This window comes from Labeo rohita, unplaced genomic scaffold (assembly GCF_022985175.1).
Source record: "Labeo rohita strain BAU-BD-2019 unplaced genomic scaffold, IGBB_LRoh.1.0 scaffold_1930, whole genome shotgun sequence".
NCBI classification, from domain to species: domain Eukaryota; kingdom Metazoa; phylum Chordata; class Actinopteri; order Cypriniformes; family Cyprinidae; genus Labeo; species Labeo rohita.
Genome location: NW_026128144.1, coordinates 1276 through 12404, shown reverse-complemented (window position 1 = coordinate 12404; position 11129 = coordinate 1276). Strand labels below are relative to the sequence as shown.

The 11129-nt window shown below is 36.0% G+C and overlaps 1 protein-coding gene across 2 annotated transcripts; it reads left to right on the top strand.

Moving 5' to 3' along the window:
* The first annotated feature begins 19 nt into the window (after nucleotides 1–19).
* LOC127159136 (ribonuclease inhibitor-like) lies at nucleotides 20–10079 on the top strand. 2 transcript variants are annotated; one of them, XM_051102036.1, is made up of 5 exons: nucleotides 20–460; nucleotides 6379–6522; nucleotides 6668–6838; nucleotides 8695–8873; nucleotides 9228–10079. In XM_051102036.1, coding segments are annotated over exons 3-5 (249 nt in total). In that variant the 5' UTR covers nucleotides 20–460; nucleotides 6379–6522; nucleotides 6668–6770; the 3' UTR covers nucleotides 9230–10079. The 2 variants fall into 2 exon arrangements, with proteins under 2 accessions (XP_050957993.1, XP_050957992.1); XM_051102035.1 differs by lacking the exon at nucleotides 6379–6522 and having other exon boundaries at nucleotides 22–460.
* The last annotated feature ends 1050 nt before the right edge of the window (nucleotides 10080–11129 follow it).

The following is an 11129-nucleotide window of genomic DNA, read 5'->3' as shown; positions in this document are numbered from 1 at the left end:
GAAACTGTAAGATTCAGATCAGAGAAGTGGCATATGAATAAATTATTTGAGTTTGTCAATAATTAAAAATGTCTTTACAAAAGAGGAGTAATTGTAATTTTTAAACAGCTGACAAACAAAGCATTATTTATCTTTCTTAAATGAGGCTCATGTTTTTGTTCTCAGTTCAATGATTTATCATACATGCTGATTTGTGTTATAAGTTTGTACTTTATTTTTAATATTGGATTCACTGCTAGACTGATCTGATCTGAGAGAGTGAAGAGTGTGTCATTGTTCTCTACAGGTTGGTTGATTGTGGCATCACAGATGAAGGTTGTGCTGCTCTGGCTTCAGCTCTGAGATCAAACCCCTCACACCTGAGACAACTGAATCTGTCTGAGAATAAACTAGGAGATTCTGGAGTCAGGCTGCTGTCTGCTGTACTGGAGGATCCTCGCTGTAAACTGGAGATACTGTGGTAAGATCATATTTGACTCACACATGAAACACAACAGTCACGGCACCAGAATTTTTTTTCTCTACTGGGCCTAAGGGGGCTAGACCAATATGTGGGTGTGCTAAGAAAATAATTGATATTCATGACGTCAAAGTTACTTCATGACGAAATAGTTTTTTATATATATTTTTTAATAAAAGCAGCAATGGTACACATCACATTGAACAGAAGTATAGTTTTAAACTGTAGCCTGTATGGTACAATAATAGGCATGTTCATCCAGAGCCTGAACCCAAAGGGCAGCAGCGAGTGCAAGTGCCTTCAGCACAGTTTGAAGAGTTAAGCAGTCAAGCGCACACACAGGCTAAAGCTTGCCACAAAGCACCAGCAAAAGTAATTACCAAGAATGTGTCGAGATAAAATAGTAAAGAGATGTTTAAAGTATTTATTAAAAAACTATACGTTTTCTGAATCAGTGTAGCAAAGATGAAGTTGTTGATCCTGACATGCTATTTCCTTGTTGGACATGCCTTTAGAGATAAATGCATCTTTACAGATTGCTTAATGAATGGAATTTTGTTTTCGATTAAAATAATTTCATTTTGAAGTAGTAATTCAAAGCATTCTATAGATATATTTATCTTGTCTGTAAGGCAAGCCAAGTAGGCTATTTGCTGAGTTTCGGTTCATCATTGTGAAGCGCTCCTTTTCAAGATGGAGACGGCAGAATGTGCACATCCTCTTTGTTTTCTTTATTTTACAAAAGCAAATTGTTTTGTTAATATTTTAAGTGCACATAAATTAAAGTAGACCCTTTACAGTTACAAATAATTTATTACTCTTACCGTTATAAGCAGAAAAGACAGTACATTTTAAAGGAGAAGTCCACTTCCAAAACAAAGATTCACATATAATGTACTCAGCCCCCTGTGATCGAAGATGTTTATTTCTTTAGTCATAAAGAAATTGTTTTTTGAGGAAAACTTTTCAGCATTTTTCTCCTTATAATGGACTGATATGGTGCCCTGATTTTGAACTTTCAAAATGCAATTTAAATGCGGCTTTAAACGATCCCAAATGCGGTTGTAGATGATCCCAGCTGAGGAAGAAGGGTCTTATCTAGCAAAACGATCAATTAGTTTCATTTAAAAAAATACAATTTAAATACTTTTTAATCTCACATGCTTGTTTACAACCGCATTTGGGATCGCTTAAAGCTGCATTTAAACTGAACTTTGGAAGTTCAAAATCGGTGCACGGTGCACCATATCAGTTCATTATATGGAGAAAAATGCTGAAATGTTTTCCTGAAGGAACATAATTTCTTTACGACTGAGACTAAGAACATCCTGGATGACAAGGGTGTGAATAAATTATTTGTAAATTGTTGTTCTGGAATTGGAGTTTTCATATGTTTCTAATGCAAGTGATCGCACTGGCACCTCCATGTCCTGTAAAGTGACCTTAGCTTTCACTCTTCGCACAAACAACTGGATATGCATCTAACAGCGTACATTTACACAAAAGCCTCTGAATCTCCGTCGGAAGAAGCATTCACCACAATTTCCATAGATCAGTCCGTGTTATATGCACAAATAAAAGCCTAACTGGGTGTGTTTGCTTGTTGAATTTCTGACCCTGATAAATTAATTTACCCATTGAACAGTGCCATTAAATGACAGTATGAATTTCAATATGATGTAATAGAATAATAATGTACACATATATTAATTGCATAATATTTAATTTTCCTGAAGAAATAATTTTACGAAAGGGATTTCTACATTAACAAGCCTCGAATCGAGGCTTCATCTGGCATGCCCTTTAACAGAAGCTCTGATGTCTCGGTTCAAATGTCATTTCTCTAGTTGACAGTCATTCAAGATTTAGCAATCCAAACTTGCTAATGATGTGGGAACACAAATTCGAAAAGCATATGTTGTCCATAAGAATGTAATTACATCTCTCATAAAGGTGTGCATCTTTACAAAGTAAACAATGGTCTAAAAAATACTTAGCCTCATCACTAATTAGCACTCAAAATACCATTGGTATACTATGTCCACCGCCTCACCGGAAGTTGTACCTACGTTCTTTTTTACAGTAGCACCCCCCGGAAACTTGTGGATAGATTTTATTTCAGGCAAGTCGTTTGAGAAGGCTAAATTGATCAGACATAGGCTATGATCAACTCACTGTCTGCCACTCTGGCTGCTTGGTCATTACTTAAAAAATTTGAAAATTATATTTAAAGGGGTCATCAGATGCCCATTTTCCACAAGTGGATATGATTCTTCAGGGTCTTAATGAAAAGTCTCTAATATACATTGATTAAAAATTCTCAATGGTTTTGTAAAACACCATTTTTACCTTGCCAAAATCAGCTCTGCAAAAATCATCTAATTTTAAGGGGTTGTTCCTGTAAATGCAAATGAGCTCTGCTCACCCCGCCCCTCTCTTCTCTCTTTGGAAAGACGGTCTTGTTTACATTAGCCGTGTTTAGCCGCTAAACTTCCTAACTACCATGTTATAAAGAAAGGCGATCACAAAGATATATATAAAAAAAACCCTTATACTCACTTTTGCTGTAAGTGAAGCTGAATCATGAATGATTAGTGTGAACATAGGCGGATATATGTAATCAGGAGGCGCATTCCCTTCACAAACAAACGTAATCTACTGCATCTTCAGCGGCTCAGATGTCGGGAGTAAATGACAACCACTGTTCATTATTACATCCAGCAACACAACACCTCAATCGCTCAATCGGAGATATTCTTGTCTAACTTAATCCCTGCTCTGCCATCAAAACATTGAAAGTTACTGGCCTGTGACAGCTGGTCTAAGGTAAGAGCTCATGTCAATCAACTATCGTGGGAGCGGCCTCTGTGGGTGTGACGCCACACCGACAGGCATCTGAGAACTCCTCGATTTGAAAAAGGGGATATTATTTTTACAGATTAATTAAAAACCACTACATGGATTTTTATCATTATAGGGTAGATTTGTACATACACTGCCAACACACATTAATGTTCAAACAGCATGAAAAAGTGAACTTAGCATCCGATGAACCCTTTAGGGAACAAAAATGCTCCAAATATCTTTTTTTCTGAATTAACTTAATAAACATTGCCCTTACATATAAAACTGAATGATTTTAATAGCTGAAACGGTAAGCTCTGGTCGGAGTCTTGCTGGATTTGTACCAAGAATTCTGATAAGCTGTCAGACAAGGGCCATATCACAATCTTAGTGATTATATAATGGATTAAATGTAGCCTAATGCAGGAAACTGCACTCAAATGATGCGGAGGTTGCTGTGCGACAGATATGTGCGAAGAGTAGGGATGGGACGATAAATCATTGCAACACGAATCGAGAAATGATTCAACATTGATTCAAGATTTTCCAAAACACATCGCAGTTCTTTCTCAAATCGATTCTGAGCTTAGTTTTAAACAGCAGATGTCACTGCTTGCTTTTAGAAACAGCCGTGCTCTGCTTGTTTCCAAATCCTTAGACATACTTGAACCTAAAATAATCATTTATACAATTTGAAAAGGTTGAAGCAAATTACAAGGCACAAGGTTCACAGTGGGCTGTGTTTACAATAATCTCACGTCATAAAAGCATTCTGAGCCGAGGTGAAATTACATGACTCAGCCGAACGCACAGTCTCTACAGCACTCTTCTTGATGAACATTTGAGTGTCCAGAAAAAAACTTGATTCAGGATTCTGACGGGGCTGTAGCCACCCCTAGCCCTGGTGTAGTGCCGTCACTGAAACCAATGTAAAGTATTTTTGAAGTATTGAGTCTCTTTCTGCTGCTGTGAGTTCAGCTGATTGAGCTGCAAATGATTGAACACATGAGCTGCTCCTTAGTAACATGATACTGCAGGACTGAGAGTCACACTGAAATACACACTTTTATGCACAATCAACATTTCAGTCTCTTGACTTTGAACAGTTTCAAGCTCAACACAGTCAGTGATTCTTTAAAATAGGTAATGAGTAGTGTCACTTATTTAAAACAGATTTTGTATGAGCAAAGTTTTGTAAATAATCCCATGCACTTCGCTTGCAGTATTTCTTACAGCGAGTGTCATGGCAGACGTCCAAATCCACTGTAATTTTATAAGTAATACTGTTTTTGATCTCATTAATCTATTATTTGTTCCAGAGCAAATAGTTTTGGCTGAGGGCCAAAACTCATCATGTTATATTTTATGGAATTTATTTATTGCTGAATATCAGCTGCCTTTAAACATTTGACTGAATTGCCTAGCATCTTTTATGATGTCTTTTGTTGTTGTTTATTAAATATTGTAGCGTCGTGCAACTTCCCAGAATAAATAGGCAGGAGACGGAGATCCAGTTCAACAAGCAGCCAACAGCTTTTTTTTAATTTCCTGAACTTACAACCTAAAGCATGGGTATCAGGAGGCATCGAAACTTCTCAAAAATACAAGAAAACGTGGAGGCTTTTTTTTTTTTTTTTTTTTTAAATCTTTCTGTTTTTCCGTGAGCTCTTTTCCAGCTCGCTTTTTTCTTTCCTTCCCCTCTGAATTGACCAATGCACTCTTACTTTTTCTGTGCACCTGGCCCCTCCACTAAACTGTTCCCCCCCCAGATGCCTTCCTCCTTAGTAGATAATAAAAGTGAACACACTTATAACAAGGAGCAACCAGCCTCAGCGCCACAGTATTATTGTTCAATAAATAACATTTTGTATAAATTTAATAGTATGCCGTGTTTGCAAAAGTCCAGGGCAAAAGTCCCTGGTAGCCCTTCGGCAGGTACTCTTCAGATTTTTATAGACCGAAATGAAGAATAAATTTAATACAGAAAATTGGATAGGAGTCCAAATGTCAATGACTATTTTACATTTAATAATCTTAATATTTCACAGTGTAGTATTATAATGTCTCCTCTATAGGGTATAGTGAAGAAATACATCTTGGATTACTAAAGATCTTGCTGAATCAGTTTTACATTTATTTATTATTTTATGTTAATTGAAAAAAGTATTTATTTATTTATTTATTTTTATTTTTGCCATTAGAACCAGGAAGTGTAGATAAATACGATTTGTCTACACTGTAAAAAAAAAAAATCTTTCCAAAAGTAGTTTTAACTTAAATGGGTCCTATTATGCTGTTTTACAAAGTCTTGTTTTTGTTTTGGGGGTGTACTAGAGCATGCTCTCGTGCTTTGTGGTTTGAAAACTCATTATTTTTCACATCATTTACATTATTACAGTACCTTTCTCCCCAGCTTGGCACAAATGGCTTGATTAGTTCCAGGTTTGATGAAGGCCCACCTTCCGAAAAAGCAGATTGTGGAGCAGATCGCGGCTACTCTAGTCAATGCTTGTGTTTATACCAGGCGCACGCAGCTCGTTGAAGCATCCCAAAAGTCCCTCTGTGCTGCATTGCTAAAGTTAGGCTGATCACCCACCTCGCCCCTACCCACCCCACAATCATTCAAATTTCTGTAGGCAGGATTTATTCGAATGATATTCTAATGGGCCGTGTTGTGACATCACAACATCTGGAAAAAAACAAAATGTATAGTCCAAAGGAGCTGTTCGTTGTAGTTCTTGAAAAAGGATATTTAAAAAACTAAATATCTCCCTTTGGAGTGGATTTTGAGATTTGTAACCTTGTAGATCTTTTTTTTTATGCCCAAACATACACGCCACACACTGACTAATATTCAGAAAGTGAAAAAACATTATAGGACCCCTTCAACATAATTTGTTTCCCCGCTGACTTAATATTTTTAGTTTAATCAGCATGAAATTTTAAGTTACTTATGGTAATTTAAGTGACAACTGGAATATTTTAGCTGACTAAACAAAAAATCAAGTCAGCAGGGTAATAAATTGTTTTAAGTTGAAACAACTTGGTTTTTTTTTGTTTTTTTGTTTTTTCAGTGTATGAAAAGCCCCGCCCTCAGTTCTGCTCTCAAGCATCTGCATTTACAGGTGCACAAGTGTATTGCTAGTCTCTGTGCAGGAATATCACAAAAAGAGTAGCAAAAGTCAGAGCGCTAAGATTTGAAGCTTTTCACATCAGCTGTGAGTGTAAATTTCATCTTACAAATATGAACATTAATATGACAAGTTATCAAATTCAAATCAGCTAGCCCTCATGTTATGCTACTCTTTTAGCTTCATGTAATCTGTTCTGAGAGAGTGAAGAGTGTGTCATTGTTCTCTACAGGTTGAGTTATTGTGGCATCACAGATGAAGGTTGTGCTGCTCTGGCTTCAGCTCTGAGATCAAACCCCTCACACCTGAGACACCTGAGTCTGTCTGGAAATAAAATGGGAGATTCTGTGAATCTACTCTCGGATGTGCTACAAAATTCTCACTGTGAACTGGAGATGCTGTGGTAAGATTACATATGACACACTGTAAATTATTTGTGAAGTAAAAAAATCGCCCAAAAAGGTCAGAAAACACAATGACAAGTCAGACAAAATGTAAACATTTGGTGTTAAACCAGTTTTTGCATTAGAAAAAGCTTTAAATGGATTGTCTGTTTACACTAAGTGCTAATGGCCTATCTTGTTATCAAAGGCTTGACTGTTAGCAGACAAAATTACTGAAAAGAACTAGTTAGATAAATGGGAAAATAAGAACAGTGGGCTTTTGAGGCGACCAACCAGAGTACACAAAGGGCGTACATTACAGAAAGAAGGCAAGAGAGAAAGAGAGAGATGACAGTTGTGTGTGTGCGTACATGCCTGCATGCTGTGTGTCTGCGCGTGTCTCTCTACAAACAACAAATTTATTTAAAAACCACCTCGTTGCTGAGGAATGTAATGTAGTGATCTAGTATCTGGGCTATTTTATTAATGAGAATCATGGGAAAGTGCTGACAACAAGTTTATGTATGTGCGCAGCACAATGCGATCTCTCTCTGTATCTCTCTCTCTCTCTCTCTCTCTCTCTGTGTGTGTGTGTGTGTGTGTATTTGCGTGCATCAATTAAAGCAGTGCATTAATATAGAACCGTGATTAAACTGACTTGGAACTAGCTGTGGTAAACGGTTTTACTGCATACCTGCCAGCCAATCAGAATCCATTATCCAGACATTCCATGGAATAAAGTGAATAAAATAGCCTTGACAGCCTATGTTTGCACTCTCCCAGCGAACTCGTGTGTATCCATAAAGGGGGAAAGAAGGCAGTCAAACTCTAAACATTTTTGAACTTAAAATGCTTTTTTGCCTTATATTGTTTTACTGCTTACACATTTATTTTACGTATATGTCCATTATATTGTTTACAACACAGTCGCTTGTAATTATATTCTTAAGGGGGGCAACCCTCAGATAGGGTGGAAAATATTCAAAACATGGAAATAAAATGTCTAACAGGTATTTAACAGACCTAGAAATGAAAGGGTATGTGTTTTCCTCATGTTGATCAGATGGGCTGGTGAATCAACACATGCAGCTCATATTGTTCCCAAACTCAAAACCATGACTCTCTTTCTGCTCCTTCAAGAACATCTTTACTGATCAGCAGCTTCAGTATGATTAGGAGTAGGTGTAGGGGTGGCTTTAGGAGAATATGTTATTACAGTACATGCTGTTTTGTAATGCACTGAAATACATTGAGGTGTAAGTACTATCTGCAACTATGTAAACTAAGTATAAATAATATCTCTCTGTGTAGGTGATCTCAAGTTTGGCTATTCTTGGGTGATGGAGGAGAAACACGTGCACACACACACACGTTTGTTTTTGTGAATTGTGGGGACTTTCCATAGACTTCTATAGATTTTATACTGACCAAACGATATTGTTTATCCCCTAACCCAACCCTAACCCTAAACCTAGGCCTCACAGAAAACATGTTTGTATTGTTACACTTTCAGATAAACATCATTTACTATTTTTAATACGTTTTTAAAATTGTGGGGACCGCAGGCCCCTATCTTTGTGGGGACATTTGGTCCCCACAATGTAGCAAAAACAAGTACACACACACCACATTTGTATGAATGTCTACATAAGACAGCAATCTGGTTAAAAATATTGACAATGCAATAAAGAAATATTATTTATTTTTCTTGAATGAGGCTTTAAAAATGTATTATGTTGTTGTTTTTTGTTCTTTGACATTGTAAATTTCAGTCCAATGATTCATCACAAATTGATTTGTACTTTCTTTACTAATGAATTTACTGCTAAACTAATCTGATGTGAGAGAGTGAAGAGTGTGTCATTGTTCTCTACAGGTTGGTTGATTGTGACATCACAGATGAAGGTTGTGCTGCTCTGACTTCAGCTCTGAGATCAAACCCCTCACACCTGAGAGAACTGAATCTGTCTAGGAATAAAATAGGAAAATCAGGAGTGAAGTTGCTCTCTGGTCTGAAAGATGATCCACATTATAAACTGGACACAATATACTATTGTGAGTATATTATTATTTAAATCTTTTAAAATGGCCAGTAACAGCCCTCATATGTGTGTAATTGGAGAATATAAGATAATAATGCAGCTCCACTTTAGTCTCTGTAGTTTAAAGTGCTTAATTCTGTAATGATCTATGAATATATGAATATTTTCATCTCTATCAGTGTCTCTGTGTGTAAATGATAATGAGAGAGTTGTTGATCATTCACTGTTATTAATCTATGATCAGTTGTTCATTCATATCTCTGGCTGTAATATGAATAAACTGTGTTTTTTCCTGAAATGGGTCTGCTGATGTGATGTGGCAGCAGTAATGTCTCATACTCATATGTGTCTGTGTGTTTTATTGTAGGACTTTCAGTATTTAGATGTCAGTCCAGTTTTCTCAGGATCAGCTGATGGTGAATAAGGAGCCACTACAGAGACGCCAGACACACAATCAACAGAGACTGAAGACAGAGACACACGGCATCACACTGTCATGTGTGTCATCTTTCACTGTCTTGTTTTATAAGTTATGGCCTATGAAATTGAGTGCAGAATCATTTTGGATTCACTAGATATTGTCTACAATGTAGATCAAGGGTGTCAAACATACGGCACACAAAGATGTTCAATCTGACCCCAGGGATAACTTGAACAATAATGTTAAATAACACATTATTTTGAAAATAAAAGTTTATTTGTGTTACAAACTGCTTTATTAAGGGTAATCCACAATTGTAATCCAAATGCCAGCCAAAGGGTCAAAATCACAGAGCAAATAAACAAACAAATATTTCCAAATCATCCTCACATTGATTGGATCCTACTGTGATGAGGATGATCCCTTATTTGTTTTCCCCCATGGCTCAAATGGAATGTACAAAAACAGACACCAGAAGCAGAAAAGCCAGAAGCAGAATATAAAATTGATCAACAAAATCACGCTATAACAAAAAAAAAGTAGAATATAACAGTTAGGAATCAGAGATGTAAAGGTAAATTAATGCATGGAAGTGTAATGTAGTGTAGCAGTGTTGGAAGTACAAAAAAAAAGCTTCAAGGAAACCAAAGAAAGTCAGTTCCAGTATGCAGCTCTCTTGTGACCACTCATCTTGAATTCTTTAAAAGGCCCAAAAGGAAGTCAACAACAGGTGTCTTCAGTGAAACTACCAGAAAACAATCACTCGATAAGACAGATCATAACACATTCAAAAAACAACATAGTAGTTATGGTTTGTCAAGGGTTTTCTCCAAAGGTCATTAGGAAAATAGATTATATATACACCACTGAAAACCAAGAAAAATCATTCTCAGATTTTCAGCGATGGGCTTATATTCTGAGCTGTCAAGATTCTTAAGCATAGACTTAATATAGATCATTAAAACTGTGGATTGCATGTACATTTCCTTATTATTTCTAATTTAACATTTGAGTGTGTAGAAGAGGGGCTTCCATTTGATACCATCTAGAGAAACATGTGCCCTACTGTATCTTCAATTGAAATACATTTTAAAACTCTCATTTTGAAATGAAAATGAAAAGTAAAAAATGAAAAAAATAAAAATAAAAAATCCTAATTTAGGATGCATTTAAAAAAAATATATATAAAAGATATTTAGTCCTGTTCCCTGGGGAGAAACAAGTGAATTTAAATGCATTTTACCTAAAACAAGTAAAATTATCCACCATGGGTTTAGAAAAATAATCTTAATGCAAATGCAACCAAGTTTATCCTTTATTTTAATTTTCTTACCCCAATTTGCAAAATAAGAAAACATTTAAACTTTTTCCCCCCAGAAAAAAGAAAACAAAACTAAATATCTTGTTATTTTTCTTATGTAGAAATATTTTTTTAGAATGCAGACACTGTCAAAGTGACAAAAATGGCATGTCCTTTCATACAGGATCCTGTAGTTGAGGAGTTACATGTACATTTAGTTACATTAACCTAATTATTAGAATTTCCTTTAGGATTTCCAGTGCGGTTGAATGCATTGATGACACACATATTCCCATCATTACAGATTACTGTATGTAATGATGAAATGGAAGGATGCCAGATATATTATGCTGTATATATTTTATTTGACAGAAAGTCAATGGTCATTCTTTGACCTAGTTTTCCCTTTCCCTTTTCTTTACTCTGTTCCAAGAATATTTTTAATTTGTCAATTATACTCTTGCAATTTCTAAGTGAAGGGTCTAAGGATCCACAAATGCAAACTGTGTATTTAAGAAAGCAACCATAAATTTGTGGTGTTTTATTTC